Source organism: Nomascus leucogenys, chromosome 16 (genome assembly GCF_006542625.1).
Source record: "Nomascus leucogenys isolate Asia chromosome 16, Asia_NLE_v1, whole genome shotgun sequence".
Taxonomy (NCBI): Eukaryota; Metazoa; Chordata; class Mammalia; order Primates; family Hylobatidae; genus Nomascus; species Nomascus leucogenys.
The window spans coordinates 68,727,787-68,753,871 of record NC_044396.1 but is presented as its reverse complement, the minus strand read 5'-3'; the positions used below and the strand labels follow the sequence as shown (position 1 = coordinate 68,753,871).

Genomic DNA, 26,085 nt, shown 5'->3' with positions numbered 1-26,085 from the left:
TTAAAAAACAGTTTAACCGTTATGGATTCAAAATAGTTGTACATAATTATAAGGTACATCTGACATTTCAATACATAGAATGTGTAACAAATCATGGTAATTGGGGTATCCATCACCTCAAGTATTTATCATTTCTTTGTGTTAGAAACATTCCAATTCCACTCTTTTAGTTATTTTGAAATATACAGTAAGTTATTAACTATAGTTTCCCTATTGTGCTACCAAACACTAGATTTTATTCCTTCTTTCCAACTGTATTTTTGTACCAAATTTGAGGGGGCAGATTTTGTACTCATCTGCCCCCTCCCCATTACCCTTCCCAGGCTCTGGTAACCATCGTTCTTCCTTCTATCTGAATGAGTTCTTTTTTTTTTTTTTAAGCTCCCATATATTAGTGTGAACATTCACACTAATGTCTTTCTGTGCCTGGTTGATTTCACTCAATGTCTTCCAGTTCTATCCCTGTTGCAGCAAATGAAAGGACTTTTTTTTTTATGGCTGAAAAATATTATCTTGTGTATATGTACCACATTTTCTTTACCCATATATCCACTGATGGACACTTACGTTGATTCCCTATCTTGAAAATTGTGAATCTTGCTGCAATAAACGTGAGAGGGCAGATACCACTCTGATGTACTGATTTTGTACTGATTTCCCTTTTCTTTTTTTTTTTTTTTTTTTTTTGTTATTTACTCAGGAGTGGGATTGCTGGCTCATATGGTGGCTCTATATTTAGGTTTTTAAGGAATCTCTATACTGTTCTTCATAGTGCTGTACTAACATACATTCCTACCAACAGTGTACGAGTGTTCCTCTTTCTCCACATCTTTATCAGCATTCATTATTGCCTGTCTTTTGGATAAAAGCCATTTCAACTGGAATGAGATTATACCTCATCCCAGTTTTGATTTGCATTTCTCTGATGATTAGTGATGTTAAGCATTTTTTCATATACCTGTTGGCCATTTGTATGTCTTTTTTGAGAAATATCCATGCAGGTCTTTTGCTCAATTTTAATTGGATTATTTTCCTATTATATTGTTTGAGCTCCTTATATATTATGGCTATTGATCCTGTGATAGATGAGTAGTTTGCAAGTATTTTCCCCCACTTGATGGGTTGTCTCTTCACTTTGTTGTTTGCTTTGCAGAAGGTTCTTAGCTTGGCATGATCCCATTTGTCCATTTTTGCTTTGCTTGCCTATGCTTTTAAGGTCAGTATTACTAAGAAATATTTGGTTCTGGAGCATATCCCTAACGTTTTCTTCTAGTAGTTTCAGTAGTTTCAAATCTTAGATTCCAGTCTTCAAGCCATTTTGTTTTGATTTTTTTTAATATGGCAAAAGATAGTGATCTAGTTTCATTCTTCTACATATAGTTATCTAGTTTTCCCAGAACAATTTTTGGAAGAGACCGTCCTTTTCTCAAAGCACGTTCTTGGATTCTTTGTCAGAAATTAGTTGACTGTATATGTATTGATTTATTTATAGGTCCTCTATTCTGTTCCATTAGTCTATGTGTCTGTTTTCATGCCAGCACCATGCTGTTTTATTTACTATCACTTTGTGGTATAATTTGAAGTCAGGTAATGTGATGCCTCCATCTTTATTCTTTTGCTCAGGATTGCTTTGGCTATTCTGGGTCTTATTGTGGTTCAACATAAATTTTAGGATTTTTTTCCTCTTTCTGTGAAGAATGCCATTGATATTTTGATAGGGATTACATTGAATCTGTAGATTGCTCTGGGTAGTATGGAAATTTTAACAATATTGATTCTTCCAATCCATGAACATGGAATATATTTCCATTTTTTGTGTGTCCTCTTCAATTTGTTTCATCACTGGAAAGATCTCTACAATAAAAACAGAAGTAAATTCCTTCGTGGTTACAAGTAAGTTTTTTAAGATAAAAACTTTTTAGAGTCCTCCCAAGCTATACTGAAAATTTCCAAAGGCCCGTTATTACCTATGTTATATCAATCACTATATCCAGATCCCAAAGTGTAGCAAACAGAAGACCCTCTATAATATAGGTTGACTGAATAAATGAAGCCCTATATTTTATGGAGTTAGTTTGAGGTTTTTATGTCACCTTCAACCCCATAGAGCCATAAAATGAATTTTTGGCTGGGGGCACACAAAATTGCACCACGACAGCCTTTTTCTTTAAAACAAATACAAGAATAAAGCTAAATGCAAATATTCACCGCACTGGAAAACACTGCGCGTGCGCCATCCTACGCTATTGGCTAACCGCAACTCTCAAAGACCCTCTCGCAAGAGAATCACCTTTGCGCTTGCTCAGTTGCAGAGTCCACAAACAGGGCGGGTTCCAAAGAAAAGGAAATAGTCATTGCGCCTGCGCCGCTCCTTCCGGCGGGGGGGGCTTAGGCTGGCTGCGCAGGCGCACAGGTACCATTTTGACCGTAAACATCCTGCCGATTTGAACCGAGGATTTGGGCGGCAGGAAGAGCCGCGGCGTAACGGCAGCCATCTTGTTTGTTTGAGTGAATCGGAAAGGAGGCGCCGGCTGTGGCGGCGGCGGGAGCTGCTCCGAAGCTACACCTTGCAAGGGCTCCCCCCTTTCCCCGCCCCCTCCCCCGACCCTTTTCCCCTCCCCGGGCCACCCAGCCCGCCTAACTCCCAGCGGAGAGTAAGGTAAGAGACTTGGCCGACCCCTTCTTTTCCTCTAGCTCCCTCCCCCCACCCTTTCCCCGCCGCTCAGCCGTCGGGGAGCCGGACTCTTGGGGGCGGGAAGGCGAGGGAGAAGGCAGCTCTTGCCGCGCCCACGCGTGCTGCCACCCTCCCGGCGCCCAAGCGGCGGCGCCACCCGCCCAGCCCCCTTCGCCCCGGGCCCGCCCTCGGCCCGGACCCATGCAGCTTGGGCCCGCATCGTCGCTTGTTCGATAACAAATGATTCTGATCCATTCTGAGATCTACAAAGGCTGTTACTCTGCAGGTCCATCTCACGTCCCCCAGGAGGCCGGGGAAACCCTGGGCTGCGGAGGGAGGGGAAGAGGTTTGAACGAGCCCGCTCTGGGGACCGGGCCGCCTACTCCGCGGGTAAAAATGGCTGTCTGGGAGGAGGCGGTGGCGGGCCCGCCGCCCGCGGTGCCAGCCCCGGGAGCAGCAACCTTCCGCCGAACTCGGGTGCGGGGCTCAAGAACGTGCGGATCTGGTGAGGCTAGGCTGGGCTGGGGGTGGGGGGTTGGCGGGTGCCCCTCGGCCAGTGACTGCTGCTGCCCTCCGGTTTTAAAAAGACAATTTTTACGTTGGGAATGCTAAATATTGCACAGACGCGTGGAAAAAGCGACGGAGGGAAGTTGCTTCTTTTTCCAAGGATATTTGCATAATTGGGTTTCCCCTCAACTTTTCCAATCATTCTTTAAAGTGATTAAGGATATCGGGTGTTGTAGAGACGCTCTGGGGGAGGTACGTGTTTCTGATAAATGGTTGGTGCCCTTTTCGTCGCTGAAAAAGGCTTTTTGCGAATGATCCGCTCTGATAGTGTGGGGTGACACTGTCGGGTTGTGCTGCCAGACTTAGCGGCCTTCTTCAAATTTGTAAGAGGGAAACGCTGGGGGGTTTACTTGGTCACTCTGATTTGTTAGTGTCTTCAGCGTGAAAAAAAAAAACAGCTTTTGTGTGAAGGGTTTCTGGGAAAGGCTTGTGTTTATCGGCTTCTTTTTGCAAGGGAAAGTTAATCTTTGCTGTCATTATACTGGTTAGAAGAGTAATTGGTTTTCAGGCAAAAATTTCTATTTTCTTAAATTGGGTGTAAATGCCAGCGGGCTGTGCGAGTCTGTAGAATTTTGGAGACAGGCAGGAGAAGGTTTCTGAAATCGTGAAGTCATTAAATACCTTTGTTAATGTCGGAGGCAACTAATTATTTTTGGAAAAGCATTGGTGAGGACATACGCCATATCTGATCTTCAAATAAGTTAACAGTTTGTATAGTTGAGGTGACGGCAGTGCATAACTAATAGACATAGTGCTTTTTTTATACACAAGTCAGAATTACAAAAGAATTTCTGGTGAATTATTTTGTGAAACATACAAATTCTAAGAAACTCTGTCTTTTACAGTTTGGTACAGAATGGAAATTTTCTAATTCTTGAGAAATAAGGTTGTGTTTTTAGTTTAAATGTCAAACCAGAGTTGTTAGGTGTGATTATACTGGCTGGTTAATGTTTTGCTGCAAGATTGTCTTCAGAGTTACTCTTCACATCAGCAGTGGCACTATGTTAGGTGTGCCCTTGTATTTAATTTTCATAATCTTTTTTGGTGAATATTGTCCCACTTTATAGTTGAGAAAAAACTTATTCACCGTTACAAAACAACTGAGCAAAGAGGGAGCTGAATTTGAACCTACGACTGTCTGATTGTAAAACTCTTGGTCAAAGGATGTTAGAACCAAAACAGAGGAGATTTCTAGTGTGCAGGGTTAGAAATATCTTCGGAGATCCTTCACCCCACGCCCCTGAAGAGGTAGCTCCATTCTGATCTGAGTTAGGTATTGATGTTTTCAAAGGTTAGGTAAACCACCAGATTTCAACCTTTCAGGTTTTCATAGTAGGGAAACTGAACTGCATAAAGGTTAGGCAGCTTAACCTGCTAGTTAATGACAATAACAGGATTATGTCTTTACTTCTGAGATAGTAGTTTTTACTTTGAATAGGTGGTGTACATGTATGTCCCGAGTTAAAATTGTGTGTGTGTGTATGTATGTGTGTGTGTGTGTATATATATGTATATATATACAAACGGTACAAAAAGGTAGGCCTCACTTGCCCTGCAAACCTACTTTCTAGAGGTAACCAATATCACCAGTTTCATGTGTACACCACAGGTATTTTAAGCTTATTCAAGAACTCGTAAATATATAGAGAAAGAGCATTCTTTTTTAAAACTCCAACTTTTCTGCACTTAACCTGTAGATTTTCCGTGTTAGTACAAATGTTGTATTCTTGTTTAAAGCTGTACTGTACAATTGTCCCTTGATATTAAAGGGGAATTGGTTCCAGGACCAAAACCACGAATGCTCAAGTCGCTTATATGAAATAGTGTAGTATTTGCATATAACCTACTAACGTCCCATATACTTCAAATCATCTCTATTTATAATATTACAATGTAAATGCTATGTTAATAGTTAATATAGTTGTTATAGTTTTTTATTAGTATTATTTTTTATTGTTGTGTTTTTTTTGTCTCCCCCCTCCAACAATTTTTGATCCTGGGTTGGTTTAGTCCATGGATGCAGAAGCCATGGATAAGGAAGACCGACTATATTCCGTTGTTTGGGTATATTAATTTTTCATATCACTTATTGATGGCCAAGTAGGTTATTTAGAATGTTCTGTTCTGCTCTGGCAAGGCAGCATAGTGTTGTAGTTAGAAGTGTGGATTCTGAAGTTCAAGTTCCATTTCCATTAAATACTAGTGACATTTACTTATATTCATCTGTTTTCTCCATCTGTAAAATGGGCCAGTAATTTACTTCTGTAGGACAGTCATGAAGAGGTTGGGTACATAAAACACGTAGTGCTTAGTAAGTTTTCTTTGGGTTTTTTCGTGTTTGGTTTTTTGGTTTTGTCTTTAGTAATATGCATCTCCAAGTATATCTTTTGTATTGGTTACTGAAAGTGCAATTTCTGGCTAGAAAGTGTAAGTGAAATTTTTATAAAATGTTATATTGTCCTTCAGAGAAGACAGCACCAGTTTACACAACCACTGTCCTGCCATGCTTTCTAATGAGTGAAATATTGGTAATGACTGATACTATCCTAGAAGCATGAGCCTCAGTTTGATTCTTTGAAACAGTCTTAAATTGCCATTTTTTGTATTCTTGAATATGTTCTAAAATAGCAATCTTTCTGCTGTTTCACATCAGACTTTAATTTTTTAGGATCAATTGAAAAAAATTGCTTGCCGCTTTAGAAAAAAATGATTCTCAAATCATGAAATGCTAAGTTGTGCTCTGGTATCAAATGCAGATTTTCTGCACAGGGTTTTCATAAAGGATTTAGCAGAATATAGAATCTTCAAAACCTAAAGAGATTAATCGACTTTTTTAAAGATTGGATAAAGTTTGGTATTATCAAGGAAAAAAAAATTGTCTTAAAAGGCAATTATAATTACACTTTCTCCTCATTCAGATATACACCGGGAGTCAATCCACCACTGCTCCTTTGGCTTCCTTTAGTTATTAGAGTGATTTCCTCTTGCTAATTGTTTCCCACATTAATTTTAGTATCACTCTGCCTTCCTTAGCCCCATCCTATGCCAAACAGGCTTCTGTTTAGGAATCTCTGCCTCTGCATAGCTGGGATATTTTAGGCACGGTGCTTTGACCAGCAGCTGAAGTGCTGGCCAAGAGCTACTGACACCTGTTGAAAAATGTCAGCAGTTTTAATTTTTAAAACGTCTAAAATTTTTTATATATGCCAATTATGAGATCACTTGGTAGATCTTATTTACTTATTCATTAAGCACATATTTAGTAATTGTCATGTGACAGATAGTATTCTAGAAGCTTAATATTAAGGAGTTTTTTGTTTAGGATACAGTTGCTTGCTTCCATAGTGGAACTTGGGGCTTGTCCTGTACAACAGCGATTATATTTCTCAGAACATGCTGCTATGTTGGATTTCTGTAAAGTTCTCTAGATTTTATTTATAACATAGTAGGAGCAGCTTAAGTTTTGTAACAACATTTTAAGGCTTGAAGTAGGCACTGATTTGAAACATAGGAGGCTCTCTTCCAGTATGGGAAGCATGTTTTAATCTATAAAATACCAAAGGGCAAATAAAGCACCTTTGAGGTGTTATTTAATGCTTGTACCTTAAGAATATTTTGTCTGAGTTCTTAGTATAGAATATAGTATTTCTTCATTCTTTAATTTCTTTTTTTTTAAAAAATAAACACAGGGTCTTGCTATATTGACCAGGGTGGTCTGGAACTCCTATCCTCAAGCATTCCTCTTACCTTGGCCTCCCAAAGTGCTGGGATGACAGGCGTGAGCCACCACGGCTAGACAATTTCTTCCTTCCTTAACTCCAAATTTAGGAGGAAGAGTTTACAACATTAGACAGTTGACAAAGCCTGGTTTTTTTTCTTTTGAGAAAAAGTTTTTTTAGTATGAATTAATAATCCTTTGGGGACATTAGATTCAGAGAATGAGAATTTCAAGACTCTTTAAGTGATGGAAATGGAGATAAGGCAAACCTGACTGCAGTATTCTTGCACCACAGCCCCCCACCCTCCCAAATATTTTTGACATGTAAGAAATCTGTTGCCTGTGATACGCTTAACTAAAATATATTTTCTCTACATCATTGGAAAGAATTGGCACATTTTTAATTGAAAGTACAGTAAGCAAAATTCTCATTTTAAGATTTACAGACTGTGAAAAAATGAAAAACAATTACTCTTTCAGAAAAAAGCTAGTTCAAGAGATTTCAGTCCCACCTGCAGTGTAAGAGATCCAGCTTCTCTGCGTCTTTTTCAGCATTTGACGGTGCCACTATTTTTTAATTTAGCTCTTATATTAAGTGTGTGGTGATAATGTTTTTGGCCTTAATTTGTATTTCTCAAATGCCTAGGATAATTGAACATCTCATGTTCTTATTTGTCATCAGTAAACCTCTTCTGTGAAATTTCTCTTCTTTGGCTCACTTTTTTTTTGTCTTTTTAGACAGTCTTGCTGTGTCACTCAGGCTAGAAGGCAGTGTCGCGATCTCAGCTGACTGCAACTTCCACAGCCTAGGTTCAAGCAATCCTCCTGCATCAGCCACCTGAGTAACTGGGATTACGGGCACATGCCACCACACGTAGCAATTTCTGTGTTTTTTAGTAGAGACGGGGTTTTGCAAAATTGCCCTGACTGGTCTTGAACTCCTGGCCTCAAGTGATCTGCCTGTCTCGGCCTGTCAAAGTGCTGGGATTACAGGCATGAGCCAGCATGCCTGGCCTCTTTTGCTTATTTTCTAATTGGAGGTTTTTTTTCTTCTTACCCCTGAAGTTTTGAGAATTCTTTACATATTCTATATCTGAGTTCTAGTCAGATGTGTGGTTTACAAATATTTTTTTCCCCAGTCTATAGCTTGTCTTTGCATTTCTTTCATAGAGCAGAAGTTTAATTTGATAAAGGCGAGTTTATTGAGCAAGAACTTTGCCTTCATGGGTTGTGTTTTTGATGTGTCAAAATTTTTACCAAGCTTTAGGTACTGAAGGTTCCCCTCTGCCATTTTTAAAAAGTTTTGTCTATTTTGAATTTTTATATAATGTGTGAGATTTTAGGTGGTGGGTTTTTTCCTTGCCTTTTTTGTTTTGTGGAGGGGGGGTGTGCGTGCGTGCATGTTTTCTGGTCTTCAGATCGTGTTTAATCACTCCAGCACCATTTGTTGAAAAATCTATCATTTCTCCATTAGATAGCTTTTGCATCTTTGTAAAAAAAAAAAAAATCAGTCGAACTTAGTTGTGCGGGCTATTTCTGGGTTCTCAGTTCTGTTACATTGACTGTGTTTCCTCTCCCAATACCAATCTTGAGTATTATAGCTATATAGTAAGTCTTGAAATCAAATAGACTAGTTTTTCTCACTTTTTTCCAAAATAGTTTTAGCTTTTTTAGTTTATTTGCTTTTCCATATAAATTTGATAAGCCTATAAATGTAAAAAATCTCACTTATTTTGATAATTGTATTAAAGTTTCTTTAAAAACTAAACATATACTTAACAATATTTGTCAGTAGTCACACTTCGGGACAGTTGTCCTAGAGAAATGAAAACTTAATGTTCACCAAAAGTCTGTACATGAATATTTATAGCATCTTTATTTGTAATAGCCAAAAACTGGAAACAACTAAATGTCCTTCAGTAGGTGAATGTTCAAGCATATGGTGGTATATGAATCTCACGGAATGCTGTCCAACAGTAAAAGGGAATATACTATTGATAAACATAACAACTTGGATCACAGAAGCATTGTGCTAGATGCAAAAAGCCATTTCAAGAAGTCATATACTATATGATTCATTTATATAATTTTCTCAAAACAACAAAATTAAGTCCAGTGTGGTGACTCAACGCCTGTAGTTCCAACTACTTGAGAGGCTGAGGCAGGAGGATTGCTTGAGCCTAGGAGTTCAAGGCTGCAGTGAGCTATGATCACATCACTGCACTCCAGCCTGGGAGACAGAATGAGACCCCATCTCTTAAAAGAAAAAAAGTGACAAAATTAGAAATGTAGAACAGGTGGTGCTTGTCAAGACTTAGGAATGGCAGAGAGAGAGAGATGAATGTGATGAGTTTTGTAGTGATGGAATAGCTGTGTATCTTTTTGCAGTGGTGATTATACAAATCTGCATATGTGATAAAATGGTATAAAAGTCTGTAGACACATTGAATCAATGTCAGTGCCCTGGTTTTGATACTATATTGTAGTTATTTAAGATGTCACCATTGGGAGAAACTAGGTTTAAAAAAGTACATGAGACCTACTATCTGTATGACTCCCTGTGACTCTATTTCAAATTAAAATTTTAAAGTGCTTTTTATGTATTGTACATGTATTTGATTTTGTTTCTGTAAAGCAAGGCATATATCATTTTCTAGTCATGGACATTTTAGAAAAAAGTTAAAACAATAGATTTGTTTTAAATCTGGAAATTCATTCGCTGAAGTAGATTTGTTTTAAATCTGTGAAAGAGGGAAATTAAATGATATAAAGGAAATATCCTGCAGTTAATATACTGTTCTGAACTGGGGTTTTCAAGTGGCCTTTCTTAATACATTAGAGTGCTGAAGGAAAGTAAAATGTCAGTAACATATTTGTGATTCCAAGACTTTCAGTCATAAGATAAATCTGCTGTACCATTGTCCCTGATTTAATATTTAAATTATAAGTAGATAAATGCTTTGTAAATTCTTAAGTTAAGAAAACTATATATAATTCTTTACCTTTTTTGAATGTCGATTTTTCTAAACTACCCACCTGTAAAATGGGGCCAGCCCACCTGCTTAGCTTTGCTTGGTGGAATATGAAATGCTTAGTACAGTACTTTTCGTGTAGTAGCAATTTTACAGATAATTTATCCCAGAATCGTGATTGTTAATGGGATTCTAAAAATGGAAATTTCCACAGATTTTTATCTGTGCCTGAGTATCTTTCTTCATAGATTTTCTTTTCTTGCCATGAAAAATATATTCTCTAGCTTTTGGCCAGTGTACAGACTATTTCTACTGTCAGTCAAGATAGAAATGAAACAAGGCAGGAAAGCAATTTGACTCTTGTCCCTTTTACTTTCAGCTCTTAGTATTTTGGGGTCTATTTTTTTTTTCCTCTCTCAAAATTAAAACAATAGATTTGTTTTAAATCTGTTGTTTTTAAAATACATATTAAACATTTACTCAAGCATTTTTATGGTTTTTATATTAAAGAGAACAAAAATTTTAAATTTCTTATGTCTTGATAAGTATTTAAATTGTCAGATAATATTTACATTAACTTTTTTTTCCCCTCTTAGGTTTTCTTCTATTTTCATAGCCAGCCAGAACAATGTTCTACGCACATTTTGTTCTCAGTAAAAGAGGGCCTCTGGCCAAAATTTGGCTAGCGGCCCATTGGGATAAGAAGCTAACCAAAGCCCATGTGTTCGAGTGTAATTTAGAGAGCAGCGTGGAGAGTATCATCTCACCAAAGGTATGTTTGATGTTGACATTTTTATTCACTTTGTTGATTGTTTATTGATATGTGAAATAGAACTTCTAAAACAGTTTTTTTAGGTAGGGGCATTGGAGCGCAAGGAAAATCCTTAGAAGTGTTTCTTTATTATGTGAAGTCCTTATCACCTCTAGATACATTTGATATGATTACGGTATGATTCTCTTTTTCTTTAAAAAAAATCTCTAAGTGCATATATTTTGATTTGCCTATTTTTTAATGGCAAATAAGCATCAGTCAGGGCAGTGCCCAAATATTGTTTACTGATCTGTTCCTTAGAGGAGCTTTTGAGACCCTGTCTCAAAAAAAAAAAACGACGTGAAAGTGCTGTAAATGCATATTACTTAGTAAAATAAGCCAATCTCAAAAGGCTACATATTATATGATTGCAGCTATAGGACATTCTGGAAAAGCCAAAACTATACAAATGAGACAGTAAAAAGATGGGAGGTTGGGGAGAGAATGTAGGGTTGAGTAGGCAGAGCACAGACTATTCTTTTTAGAGCAGTCAAACTGTTTTGCATGATAGTATAATAGTTAACAAATGCTGTTTACATTTGTCCAAACTAATAGAATGTATAATACCAAGTGTGAACCCTGATGTAAACTAGAGACTTTTGGTAATGATGTGTTAATATAAGTTTATCGATTTCAATAAATGAAACACTGATGGGAGGTGTCAATTGTGGGGAAGATTATCTGTGTGTGAGGAAGGGGGTGTTTATGAGAAATCTGTGCCTTTTCCTAAGTTTTGCTCTATTTCCTGGATGCAGCCTTCTAACAATCATTATGTTAGTTTTTATGTATATACACAAAGAAAACTTGTGTACATGTACACAGGAAAGCCTAGAAGGCATACCAAAAGATTATTACAGATTTCTGTAGGTGGTAGGATTACAGGTTGTTTTATTTTCTTTTTAAAGACTAGCCATTTAGTAAACATTTCTTGTTAAATGTTTGTTCACGCCCTTAAGTGTTTCTTAAGATTTATTTTTAGAATTATAATTGATAGGCCAAGTGATGTACATGTATTTGAGATTTGTGATATGCACTAACAGTTTGTTCTGGTGAGATCATACCAGTTTGCACTGCTGGTCAAATTGTATGAGAACATTGGTATTTTCAATTTTTTTTATAGATATGCTTACTGGGATAAGTTAATGGAAAACGTAGAAATTGTACTCTTTTCTGGAAAGTATATGTGTGGCTAATCTTTAACATCTGTAAGCAAATATTGAGTGGCTTAAAAGGATAACAGATTTTTTTCATGATACGTACCGAGTACTTTGTGCCACTTTAGGGACACTACAAAAGAGTATGAGACAATCTGGTAATTGAACATATACACGAGCAGCCACAAAGGAAAGCAGACAGTTCAGGAATAATGTAAAAGATTATAATGTGTTTATGAGAGAAAGTGATTTCTCTTCAAATTTTTTAAACCATTTCTAACTGAGCTTTTTATCTATTTGGTAACAGGATGTAAAGATATTTCCAGAGTGAACTGGCCTGAAATTTCTAATGTTTGCTTTGGTGTGCAGTTCTTGTTGTGAAAATGTCAGTTTAGTTGTTTAGCGTAAGTGTCACACGTGGCTCATTTGCAACTGCAAGCTTGCATACTTTTTCTCTTCTCTCTTCCACGCCCCCATTGGAAGAACCACTGGCCCTATTTGCAGAGCTTTCCCAGAATATGTAGCCTGGAATCTTCATTATATTTATGTTTACATTTTAATACACACTAGCTCAAAAACATATGCCATACCTCATTTTACCTACTCCTAGGCTAAACTCTGAACCAGACTAATCCAGAAAGAAAGCTTTTGCCCAAACACCACTTTTCGAAAGTTGCTACTTCTAGATAATAGTTAGCAGAGGTTTTTTTTCCCTCCTTTGTTCTTAGGTGAAGGTTCAGTCAATATAAATTTTAAATTTTATAACACCACATAAAAATAGATTCTGTTTTTCCATTAGGAGCAACATTTTACTTTGAGTTTTTTTAAAATTAGGGATTCATTGTCTGATAAATTCTGAATTTGATCACGAATTTGGTATAATTTCGGATGTCTAAAAATGTATGGCCATAGACTCCTCATTTATGCTGTAAGTCACATAAAATGCTCATAAATACAGAACCTGAGAGTCATAAGTAGGGTCCTAGAGTGCTGTAGAGAATACACGTAAAATTTAAAATACAACATTTTCTTTTACAAATAACAATATACTAATCATAATTTAAACATTAAGCAAATGTTTAAAAGCTTTTTTTGTTACCTTAGAACTTGTGTTTTATGGCATGGTTTGGGAAAGTATCTGGGGATGTTTGAGTTCATGTTGCCTTGTTCTTTCAGTAAATTTTCCTTATGGCTAGAGGAATTTTGAATACTTGTGTTTAAATGGAGTCTTATCTCATTGTTTTATCAACTACTGCTTTTCCACATACTGTATCCCATATTAATGTTGATCAAGATCTGCCTTGAAAAAAGGTTGGGAGTATATTTTCTGGTGAAAAAAAGCTATGGATACTATTGTTCTTTATCAATTAGTATGCTTTCCAAACTTTTTTTTTAAATCAGTATGCTTTCCAATTAATGGAAACTTAGTAAAAAGTAGCTTAAACAATAAGGGAAATAACAGGCTTAATTAACTAAAATTTTGGAAACAGGGAGATCTGAGATTGGTCCAGCAGCTTGATTATGTCATCCAAGGACTCTCCATCCTTAGTGTGTTGGCTTCCTGTCCTCATACTTTAGCATTGTGGTTTACAGGGTGACTGCATGAAGCATCAAGCAAGCCCTACCTATCAAAGCAGGAAAGAGGGAAGGAAGAGAGAGACGTTCTTTTGGGGGGGAAATCTTTCTCAGAAACTCTCTGGCATACTTCACTTGTTACTCAATTGGCTGAACTATGTTTCATGCCCACTGAAGAACAGGTATTAGCAGAGAGGAATGAGACATCTGTCAGTGTGGGGGACATTTGCTTCTCAAACAAAATCAGAATTGACTCAGCCAGCAAGAAACAATGGCTCTGGATTGGCAACCAAAAGTGTTACGTGCTCCTTAATGTGCTAATGACACAATTCATGGAATGGTTTAGTGCTTGCTTCCTAGCTTCCTTCATGTTTGTGTTAATTCGTGAATTACCACTCACTCTGTCTTTTCAGGATATTCGATATTCAGGCAATTTATAGGTAAGGACAGTGAGAAATGTATGTGATTATAATGCAACTTTAAAGGAAAAAGATAAAAAAATAAAGACTATGAATGGCACGAAATGCAGGTTTTGGAATATGATTAATGTTTTATTCATAGGTGAAAATGGCATTACGGACATCAGGACATCTCTTACTGGGAGTAGTTCGAATCTATCACAGGAAAGCCAAATACCTTCTTGCAGACTGTAATGAAGCATTCATTAAGATAAAGATGGCTTTTCGGCCAGGTATTGTTGAACTTGTTTGGTTTTTGTTGTTGTTGTTGTTTTTTACTTTGGAGTTTCTCATGTTTTTTGTGTTACTGTAGCTGAACACATTTTCTAAATCTACATGCTTTGTTATAATTGAAATACAAGGAACCCTTCAAAGATAGAGCAAGGCTTGGGGAGGCAGTGCTTCAAGGGAGGAAACCTACTTGCGTCTGTTCTCCCTGTGAAGTAATGGAGCTCACCCCCTTTTGTTCTTCCTTTGTAGCTGCCTTTTTAATACTTTTTTCAGCAGCTTACATAGGCTGAGTCATCAAGAGGTTGAAATGTTGAAAACTAATTGTTATGTAATGATTTTTTAAAATATAGCTCAGAAAAGACAATTTTAGGATTTTAAACTTTTTTTCCTAAGTAAATATTCTTTGTAGTTTTTTGTTATTTTGTTTTAGGTAATGATTGGTTATAAAACTGGAGTCTGCCAACCACACCACCATCTAAGTAGATAATTAATATTTAAATTCACATATCTTTCTATAATTTTTAAAAGCATTGATGAAATTTTTATTCTAATTAAAATAATGTGTATTTTATTAAGAAATGCCTTAAACAACAGTTTCTACTGAGGATACATTCTAGTACTTCAGTTTATGTCAATATGTGAACAATAAAATGTCTGAGATCTAAGATTTTATTTAAAAGTAAAATATTTAGAAAAAGACCACAATACTTAACATGTGACCAATAAGCACATTTTATCTAAATAACATGCTTTTTGTTTGTCTTTCAAAGTAAGGCATATTTATTATAGACAACTTGAAAAGTACAGGAAAAATACAAAGAAAATTAAAATTATATAATTCTTTCTCCAAAATAACCAGCTCCTTTTAACATTTAAGGTACTCTTTTGCAGTCATTCTTCCCCCCCCCATAAATATGTTTAATTAGGAAACTATTACTAGTTATTTGTTGATATGTCCGTTTAAACATTTATGAGCCTAATGCATAATTAGTGCTTTGACTTTTTCCTAAAGCAAGGAATACGGTTTATGATCATGGAAAAAGAGAAGTACTTGTGCTTCAAGGTATTTTGCATATGTTATCAACCTTTCTATTAGAATATAAACTTAGAAATTATACCTACTTATCTCCCTCTGATCCCTAGATAATTTATGGGTAGCTAGATATTTAAGCTTAGCATTTCTTTTCTAGGTGTGGTTGACCTGCCTGAGGAAAATCGGGAAGCAGCTTACAATGCCATTACTTTACCTGAAGAATTTCATGACTTTGATCAGCCACTGCCTGACTTAGAGTATGTGTCTTCTTTTAAAAAAAATTGTTGACTTGGTCTGCAATAAGCAGTAGTATTAGCTTCCAAATGTATAGTTTTCCTTGGAATGTTTTACATTAACAGGTAGCTAAAATGCATATATATGTTTATTTAGGATAGTATATAAATATGGAACATAAAACCTAGAAAGTGGTTCTTCTGTAAGAAAATCATGTGGATGTCAGCTTTAACACAGCTAAGATGTGAGAGTTTTGACAAGCTTAGGCCAAAGCTTACGTAAACTGAAACAGTCAGATATGCTAGTTACATAGTGATAGCAGGGAATGTAAACTGTTGCTTCATGATATTTTTCAGAGTTATATATTAAAGTCAGCTACTGGTTTGGCCAGGCTACACTCAGAGCCATAATTCTGTTCTGGTTTGTTTTTATTTTTGTTTTAAATGAACATGCGAGATAACTTTTTATGAAGAGCAACAAAGGGTCATTGTCATGACACACATTTGAGAGGAGACAGTTACACAGAGATGGCTGTTATAGCAGAGTACTGTAGTATGTTTCCCTTTTCTCAAGCCCTTACGATCCAGCTATCATGCCATGGTGTTGGAACGTGACTGTAGCTTTCCAAGTGACTTATTAGCATAACTGACAACCAAGAAACTCTACACCATTACAGATTTCTCTGCTTTTTGAAATGATCTGTGGCTTCTAATTAGACTGTTATGACCTATTTTGTTATTGCATGTGTGTTGATTAGTTCTAGGCTCTATCTAGCTATTTTACTTTTTTCTCTTTGACATTTTATTTGAAAATTTTTTATTATGGAAATTTTTTAACATAGCTAATAACTAGAGAAATTAGGATTATGAACCTTATATGTCAGTTATTCAGCTTTTTAAGTTACAAGTGTATTGCCAGTCTTATTACATCTATGTTTCCCCAGCTTACCTCACAACCCCCACCAGATTATTTTAAATCAAGTAACAATAATCTTACTTCATCTGTATATAGTTCGATATTTGTCTCTTAGAGGTAAAGAATTTTTAAAGCCTCCATGACACATCACACCTTTAAAAAAATTATCAGTTATTCCTTAATGTAGACATACCTTGGAGATACTGTGAGTTTGGTTCCACCGCAGTAAAGCAAGTTACACAAATTTTTGGGTTTCACGGTGCCTATAAAAGTTATGTTCACACTGTACTGTAGTCTATTAAGTGTGCAGTAATAGCATTATGTTTAAAAAAGCAGTGAGCTTATCTTAAAAATACTGCAAAAAAATGCTAGTGATCATCTGAGTCTTCAGCAAGTTGCAGTTCTTTTGCTGATGGAGGATTTGCCTCCATGTTGATGGCTGCTGACTGATACAGGTGGTGGTTGCTGAAGTTTGAGGTAACTGCGGCAATTTCTTAAAATAAGACAACAGTGAAGTTTGCTGCATCTATTGACTCTTTCATGGGAGATTTCTTTGTAGCATACAGTGCTACCCGATAGCGTTTTACCCGCGGTAGAACTTCTTTCAAAATTAGAGCCAATCATCTGAAACCCTACCACTGCTTTATCCACCAAGTTTATGGAATATTCTAAACCCTTTGTAGTTGTTTCAGCAATATTCACAGTATCTTCATTAGGAGTAGATTCCATCTCAAGAAACCACTTTCTTTGCTCATCCATAAGAAGTAACTCCTCATTTGTTAAAGTTTTATTCCAAGATTGCATCCATTTAGTTACACCTTCAGGCTCCACTTCTAATTCTAGTTCTCTTGCTTTTTCCACCATATCTGCAGTTACTGCCTCCACTGAAGTCTTGAACCCCTCAAAGTCATGCATCAGGGTTAATGTTAATTTCTTCCAAACTTTCTGTCCATACCACTGAAACTTTCTCCATATGAACAATAAGGTAGTTTTGTTTTCTTATTCATGTTCACTAGAGTAGCATTTTTCATTTCCTTCAAGAACTTTTCCTTTGCATTCACAACTTGGCTGTTTGGTGCAAGAGGCCTAGCTTTTAGCCTAAATTAGCTTTAGACATGCCTTCTTCACCGAGCTTATTCATTTCTAGCTTTTGATTTAAAGTGAGATACATGTGACTCTTCATTTTACTTGAACAAATAGTAGCCATTTTAGGGTTATTAATTGGCCTTATTTCAATGTAGTTGTGTCTTAAGGAACAGGGAGGCCGAAGAAGAGGGAGAAACATTGCAGGGGTCGGGGAAGGTGGGAGCAGTCAGAACACACAGAACATTTCTTAAGTTTGCCCATATTATTTGGGCATCCTTTGTGGCACTCCAAAATAATTAAAATAGTAGCATCAAAGATCACTGGGCCAGGTGTGGTGGTTCACACCTGTGATCCCAGTGCTTTGGGAGGCTGAGGTGGGAGAATCGCTTGAGGCCAGGAGTTTGAGACTAGCCTGGGCAATATAGTAAGATCCCGCCCCCCCATCTCCACTAAAAAATAAGGAAAAAAATTTTAAAGATCACTAATCAAGATCACCATAACAAATATAATAATGAAAAAATTTTAAATAGCATGAGAATTACCAAAATGTGACACAGAGGCCTGAAGGAAGCTTGTACTATTGGAAAATGGCACCAACAGACTTGGTTAAGGCAGTGTTACCACAAACCTTTGGTTTGTTAAAAACTCAGCATCTGTGATACTCAGTAAAACAAAGTGCAGTAAAACAAGGTATGCCTGTATGATAGCCAGTCAGCATTCAAATGTCCCCAGTTGACATGTCGGCTTTTTTTTTTTTTTTTTCCCCAGTTTGAGTTGAGGCTAAACAAAGTCTACAAACTGCATCTGGTTGATATAGCTTATGGGTCTCCTAAGAATCTATTACAGCTTTGCCGCCTCCTATTTTTTTTCCTTGCCATCTATTTTTTGTACAGACTTGGTCAGTTGTTTTGAGGTATTAATGTTCTGGATATGGCTGATAGTGTTTAGATTGGTGTTTAGCATTACACACTTTTTTTTATTTAGTATTTTTAAACTATATGAGAGATTATTCTTTATTAGAGAAAGAAACTGAGTCTCAGGGAAGTCAGGGAACTTTAGAGTTTATACCGCCTGTAAGTTGCAGGGTCCTAATGAAAACCCATGCCTATCTAGCCCATCATTTCTAATTTTTTCCTCTGTACTTGATTTAGTGACTTCTGCATATTACATTGTATTTGCTGATTATTGATGCTTTTCAAATTTAAATACAAGTTAATTTCCAAATCACTTACAATCTTGGATTGTACTGGAATGTATGAAAGTATTAAATATTAAGGCTTCTAAAACTTGGTGGGTTATATATATTTTTTTAATTTCTCTTATAGAGAGAATTGGGATTTTTTTTTCTTATAAATAGACTTGAAACTAAAATGTATTTGACCTTCTTTTAAAGTGACATCGATGTGGCCCAGCAGTTCAGCTTGAATCAGAGTAGAGTGGAAGAGATAACCATGAGAGAAGAAGTTGGGAACATCAGTATTTTACAAGAAAATGATTTTGGTAAAAGAGAAACAAATTACTAGCCATTAATTGTAATGTTATATTGTGTTGCTAATAGCAATTTCAAAAGAAAACCAGACTATAGACAGAAAGACTTAAAATTTCATGTAATGCATTTTCATCAAGAAAAGAATTTGGCTTTCTACCAGTAGATTAAGCATTATTTTCATACTTAGAGCTAATTGTTTACCTACTCTTCTCCCTATATACAATCATAGAACCTATATATTGATTTCTGCAAGGAGTCCCAACATTGAAGTGGTGATCACGTTTAAACCAACCATTTTGGAACAGTTAGCTTCCCTATTATACTTGCTATTCAAAAACAGGTATTCAAAACTAGTAGCAAGGCATATTTTTTAAGAGGCAGGGTCTCTGCTGTGTTATCCAGGCTGGAGTGCAGTGGCTCTTCACAGGCTGGATTATAGTACACTACAGCCTCGAACTCTTGGATTCAAGTGATCCTCCCACCTCAGCCTCAAGTAGCTGGGACTACAGGCACATGCCACTGCGCCCAGAACCAGATTCTTTTCTTGATAAAACACATTATAACGGGAAAGTTTCAGCTGTGACTGTTAATGTAACTTACATACATATTTAGAGTTTATCAAACATATTTTAGGATCATTTAAATCTAGATCTAAGTTTGAATTTGCTAGTCATGCCCCAGTGTTGTAGCTGTGTGTAATTGAGTCATTTTAAAAAATTTAGATGCTAAAGATTTCAAGTTTAAACTAGATATTTTAACATTTGAAGATAAGACTTCAGTAAGCAAATGTGACATAATTATAATAAATCATTAGCTGTTTTCTTTTTATCACAGTGTTATTTCTAATTTTTCTAAACTAATGACAAATTAAAATTTGTTTAGGTGATTTTGGAATGGATGATCGTGAGATAATGAGAGAAGGCAGTGCTTTTGAGGATGATGACATGTTAGTAAGCACTACTACTTCTAACCTCCTATTAGAGTCTGAACAGAGCACCAGCAATCTGAATGAGAAAATTAACCATTTAGAATATGAAGATCAATATAAGGATGATAATTTTGGAGAAGGAAATGATGGTGGAATATTAGGTATGTGAGAAAATGATGGTTATTTGAACATAAACAGAATTTCTTTATTAAGTTGTAAAGTTTTGGAAGCAGTTGCTAATTCTGAGTCTTGAACAGCTTTTAGATATATATGAGTGAATTGTGATCAGTTGGTTCAATGAGACATTTCGGTGAAACTAGCCTCTTAAAATGTTGTAACAAAACCTAAATATGCTTATCTCAGAATGCTAAATTTTATTAGTACTTAAAACTGTTCTGTTTGTGTTTGATAGCTGTGTTAAGTAAATATTTTTTAAAATAGATAAATGAACTAGAAAGTACAAATGCAGAACTAAGTGTTTTATACTTTTATAAACTACCTGGAGGAGAAACAGATAAAAATTGAATATATGTTAAAATTTTATCCCTTTTAATGTAATTTTGTTTTTCCATTGATTGGCTATTGTGGTTTGGCATTTCTTTTTCAAATTATAACTAACTTACATTCCCTATTTCAGATGACAAACTTATTAGTAATAATGATGGCGGTATCTTTGATGATCCCCCTGCCCTCTCTGAGGCAGGGGTGATGTTGCCAGAGCAGCCTGCACATGACGATATGGATGAGGATGATAATGTATCAAGTAAGCATTTCATGTTCAGTGATTTTGGGGATGATTGTATGGCATCCAAAAAGATACTTACCATAGAAGATGACAAACTAAAAGTTGTAGTTTTTAATGAATTATAAACATCTTTAAGTACAGTGCTTATGATTACTGGTTCTGATTCTATGTTTAATCTTGCACCCTTCCCCATTTTTTTGGCCAAGTCTGGCAGGGCTTTCCCATTAACTAGAAAAATATTTTTTCTTAGTAATAACAGGATTTCTTTCCATTTCATGAAGAGATTTTTCTCCTCCCCATTTGTGGGATACATATTATATACGAAAGCTTTTCATGACTTTTTTTTTTTTTTTTTTTACAGTGGGTGGGCCTGATAGTCCTGATTCAGTGGATCCCGTTGAACCAATGCCAACCATGACTGATCAAACAACACTTGTTCCAAATGAGGAAGAAGCATTTGCATTGGAACCTATTGATATAACTGGTGAGCATATGAACCTTTAGATTTATACAGCATACAACATAAGGTTCTATTTCTGGTTTTTGCCTGTCTACTGATCTGCTACTGTTGTATTAGATAACTAGGCTTTTTGCTTTTTTCTGTTTTTTTGGCCTGTCTACTGATCTGCTACTGTTGCTTATTTAACTGGGCTTCTTGCTTTTATGTCACAGTCATCTGTCATAGAGTCTTTCTTCTATCCAATTATAATTTTGAGTATTTTGTAGAATGTCTGTGCAAGTTGCTGTGAAATACAAAAGTATAGAACAAGCTTTCTGATAATGCATATCTTAGTCTCCTGGGTTCCCAAAAAGTTAGCAGCTTACTCGTGTAACAACTGGAAAACATTGGAAAGCATTTTTCAATAAAGTACAATTCTAAATGCTGTGCAGTTGGGCTACGAGCTGGAAAAAACTAAAAGTATTCTGTTAAAAAAAAAACAAAACTGGAGGCACCAGTGGTGGCTCACACTTGTAATCCAATACTCTGGGAGGCCCAAGCAGGAAAACCAGTTGAGGCCAGGAGTTTGAGACCAGCTTGGGCAGTAAATATACTAAGACCTGTCTCTTCAAAAAGAAATTTTTTTTTAAATTTTATGTACTCTTAGAATTTGCCTTTTTCCACACATTCTGAAAAAAAGAAATTTTTTTTAAATTTAAAAACTGGAAATGTCAAAGTTTCTAGAATAAGTAATCTTTTTCTGGTAGTTTTTTTAAGTAACATTGCAAGACACATTATTTAATTTGAGGAAGGCTGCTTCCAAATGACAGACAATTGGAGATAATGGGGATATAAAACTTAACAATTTCTGGATGGTTTATGAGGACAGTAGGGATAGAATACTTGAAATCGATAACAGTGTAATTTAGACATAGTTTTTACCTTTAAGTAGAAGAAGGTTACCCTTTTGGATTTCCCATTGATGAGGGAAATGGGCAATTAAGTAAAATATATACTGTATTAGATTGTGAGATTAGAGAGAGACTCTCACTGTGTAACATCTTTTTGTATTTTTTTTTTTTTAAGTGTTGAACCAAAAACCTTTGGGGTATGTCTGACAGGGTGAAATCTTGAGGATTTTATTTAACCCCATGAGATTTTCTGCATTTTAAAAAAGTGAGGCAATACAACCTACTTGTAAGTTGTAAGGATTAGAAATGACTCTTAAATTGTCTAGGATGGAGTTACAGGTCTATCTGACTGGGCTTGGGGTTGTTTCATTCTATCAAGCAGCTTCCACAACTGCCATATGTGAATTATAACTTTTCTAGTAAAAATAACAGTATTTACAATCATTAAAGAAAACTCAATCTGTGAGTTTGAGTGATGGGCCCTGTTTCAAATGAGAAAATGAGCCCAGCTCTGAAGAGTGTGATATGTTCATTGTTTACAGTATAAAACTACATAGGCAAAAATGTATTGGCCCTTGCATCATTTTGCTTATTTTGTGCTAAAAGTCTATACATACTCATTCAGCAAATTTTTGTTGAATGCCTGTTGCGTTCCAGCCTCTCTTCTGAATGGTGGTTGGAAAACATCAGTTAAAACATTCTGTCCTCATGAAGTTTAACTTTTCTGCTAGAGTCTGTGTGTGGAAAAGCAGGGGAATATAGTCAGTCCAGATCTTGTAGCTGTGCGTTCCATGCTGGCCTCTCAGGAAAATGATCTTATTTTGTATTACCATTCCAGTTAAAGAAACAAAAGCCAAGAGGAAGAGGAAGCTAATTGTTGACAGTGTCAAAGAGTTGGATAGCAAGACAATTAGAGCCCAACTTAGTGATTATTCTGATATTGTTACTACTTTGGATCTGGCACCGCCCACCAAGAAATTGATGATGTGGAAAGAGACAGGAGGAGTAGAAAAACTGTTTTCTTTACCTGCTCAGCCTTTGTGGAATAACAGACTACTGAAGGTAATACCGTTTGCAGAATTTTTACTTCATATACATTTTGAGCATCTAAAAAAAAAAGATTCTAAAACCTTTGAATCATTTTTGATCAAGTATTTTGCAACTGTATGGCACATTTTCTTTTTTCTCCCTTAAATCACAGCGTACTGGGCATAACTTCATCTGAAATATATGGATAAGTGAGACCTGCATTTCTAAAAGATGTAAAATGAATTTTCCTTACATTAAAAAGCCACTGACGTGTTTAATAATACTTCTCTCTGTAATAAATTATTAGTTATATCGTCTTAGTGTGTTTTACATCTGAATTCTTCATGTTTTCTGAATGAAACATGAGTGGTTCTCCTTTTTCCACAGTAAAGAATTCTGGCTTCAGGAGGTTTTTTGGTTGTTTTTTGTTGTTGTTTTCCATTTATAGGCTCTTTTCTGCCCACATTCCACAGTATTCCAAAATAAGACTCACAGGTGTCTGGTGAATGAAGCAGTGCTGTTAGGCTACTATTCTGTCTGAAGTTGAGATATGCACAGAACCTATTGATTTTACCGTGTATTTAGAATATAGTAACGTATTCTAAATCTAAAGTATCCCAGAGCAACAAAGTTGTGCTCTTTGTTGTAAGCACTATCATATAATTATTTTTAAGAAGGTCCTTAAACTATTTATTATTTGACTCAGTAATTTCATTATTAGAAATTTTTCCTAAGGATGTAATTCAAAGTGTGGACAAGCTATCTCTGTGAAAATGTTGATTACATTGTTGTTTACAGTTTGAGAGAAGCCTGAAATAATATTAAAAGTAGAGGAATGGTTCAAAATGAAATACTATGTAGCCATTACAAGTAGTTTAAATGAGACCAGGAGCAGTGGCTCATGCCTGTAATCCCAGCACTTTGGGAGGCCGAGGCGAGTGGATCACTTGAGGTCAGGAGTTTGAGACCAGCCTGGCCAACATGGTAAAATCCCGTCTGTACTAATAATATAAAAATTAGCCGTGTGTGGTGGTACACACCTGTAATCCCAGCTACTCAGGAGGCTGAGGCACAAGAATCACTTGAACCCGGGGGGCGGAGGTTGCAATGAGCTGAGATTGTGCCACTGCACTCCAGCCTGGGCAACAGCGCAAGACTCCATATCAAAAAAAAAAAAATAGTTTAAATGATAGCTAATAAGGTTACCATATATAAGGGAAGAAAACACAATTTAAAGCTATTTTGTATGAGACCAGTTAGGATGAGTTTTAATTGATGAATATGAAAATAAACTGCAGGCAGATAAATAGAAAACCCCTTAAGGTTGTGAGATAATGGATACAGTTTTTTTAGTTTATCTAAAATGTCTGCAGTTATAATTTGAAAACTCATTGAAAATCGTTTTCAGATGGAATGAAATGTGAATATGATAAAAGCCATGCTAAATTATATGCTTACATTTATTAGAACATACCTTTGGAAGATAGAAATCGGTGGTGACTTTTTAATTAGATCTTGTAATTGAAATTTTTTTTTTTTTTTTTTTTTTAAAGCTCTTTACACGCTGTCTTACACCACTTGTACCAGAAGACCTTAGAAAAAGGAGGAAAGGAGGAGAGGCAGATAATCTGGATGAATTCCTCAAAGAATTTGAAAATCCAGAGGTTCCTAGAGAGGACCAGCAACAGCAGCATCAGCAGCGTGATGTTATCGGTTTGTTCTGTTAGAATAGTTCCTTGATGAAGTTCACATGAGTATTTGGCTTAAAATTTACCTTTATACTGTCAGAGTGAAAGAAATGAGGAATCAAAGATATACTCAAATGTTTGGGCAGGGAAATGCATTGGATCTGATTGCCTTATTTAAATATGAAGCTTCCTGTCTTTCCAGAGGTTTAAGGTTCAGAACTGGCAGGGTAGATAGTCTGCTAAAGAATTGTCCTACATCGTACTGGGGGTAGGACTTGTCCTTTTAAGATCCCCTTTCCCCTTTACGTATATTGCTAAAAATTGAGTAAATCTTTATGGAGCTAAAATTTTATTTGGCCTTCTTCATTAAAGAAAGCATTATGTATGTCTTAGTGTACTAGTTTAAAAAATAAATAGTTCTATAATACTGTTCAAAACTGTATGACCTATGTTTTCTCTTCGTATGACCAATTGCAGATGAGCCCATTATTGAAGAGCCAAGCCGCCTCCAGGAGTCAGTGATGGAGGCCAGCAGAACAAACGTAGATGAGTCAGCTATGCCTCCACCACCACCTCAGGGAGTTAAGCGAAAAGCTGGACAAATTGACCCAGAGCCTGTGATGCCTGTAAGTAAGCAAATCTATCCATTAAGTCATTTGAAGGTATTCATACAGTCAGTAGCAAGTGGTATTTAGGGAGGCCTTTTAAAGTATCTTGGTTTTGACAGAAAATGGTAAGGAATGAGTCCAGAGGAAGAAGAGCAACAGGATATAGACAGTCCACTCCGAGTGAGAGAATATGTTCTGGGAGTCGGTGCAGTCTTTCCTGACTCTTTTTGAATAGTATTGCTTTAGAGTGCTCCAGAGGGAGCATCCTTGACTCTGAAGTTGGTTCTGATTTATTATTTGGCAAACATTCCTGCATACCTTCAGTACTAGGCGGTTTTAGGTCATCTTACTAAGTAATCAGAATAAACTTCAAATACCTGAGGAAATGTAAAGCAGTGTCTGTGTGCTTCATTCGAACTTTGAGTACCATTGAGTTCAGCTAGGATAGGAAAGCTAAGCAAGTATGAAGGAGGAAATAGGGTTTGGTTTAGGGCTTTCCAATCTTAAGTCCATAGAATAAATGAATTTGAGCAAAGGGAGGCTTTTAGATAACCTTAGGCTTCTTGTTCAGCCTCCATCAAGAATACTCTGCCAATTTGAAGAACTAGTTTTCTGTGCCCTCTGGTGGTAAGAGTTGTCAATAAGAGCATTTTTCTGTATGAGCTCTGGAATAGGAACACAGTAATGAGTAGGTGACTTTCATAACCACCCTCCTTCTGGTAATTCTTTGGTTTCTTTTAAAGACTTTGGTTTTAGTGTTCTTAACTCTTTATATAAAGCCTGAGAGAAAATAAATATAGGAAGTGCACCAAGAAAAGCA

General features: G+C 36.2%; 1 protein-coding gene across 2 annotated transcripts in view; it reads left to right on the top strand.

Annotated features, from left to right (window-relative positions):
• Window positions 1-2,399: 2,399 nt before the first annotated feature.
• The window catches only part of RAD21 (RAD21 cohesin complex component), a 28,885-nt gene continuing 5,199 nt past the window's right edge, over window positions 2,400-26,085 (top strand). The window contains exons 1-11 of one of the 2 annotated variants that reach the window (XM_003256139.3): window positions 2,400-2,659; window positions 10,528-10,703; window positions 14,033-14,162; window positions 15,351-15,450; window positions 18,822-18,928; window positions 19,800-20,006; window positions 20,483-20,608; window positions 20,952-21,074; window positions 22,779-23,002; window positions 24,523-24,682; window positions 25,135-25,283. In XM_003256139.3, the coding sequence (XP_003256187.1) occupies window positions 10,560-10,703; window positions 14,033-14,162; window positions 15,351-15,450; window positions 18,822-18,928; window positions 19,800-20,006; window positions 20,483-20,608; window positions 20,952-21,074; window positions 22,779-23,002; window positions 24,523-24,682; window positions 25,135-25,283 (1,470 nt within the window). In that variant the 5' untranslated portion in view covers window positions 2,400-2,659; window positions 10,528-10,559. Of the gene's footprint in view, window positions 2,660-3,160; window positions 3,180-10,527; window positions 10,704-14,032; window positions 14,163-15,350; window positions 15,451-18,821; window positions 18,929-19,799; window positions 20,007-20,482; window positions 20,609-20,951; window positions 21,075-22,778; window positions 23,003-24,522; window positions 24,683-25,134; window positions 25,284-26,085 lie in introns of those variants that run through there. The other variant, XM_030795176.1, reaches the window with a different exon arrangement.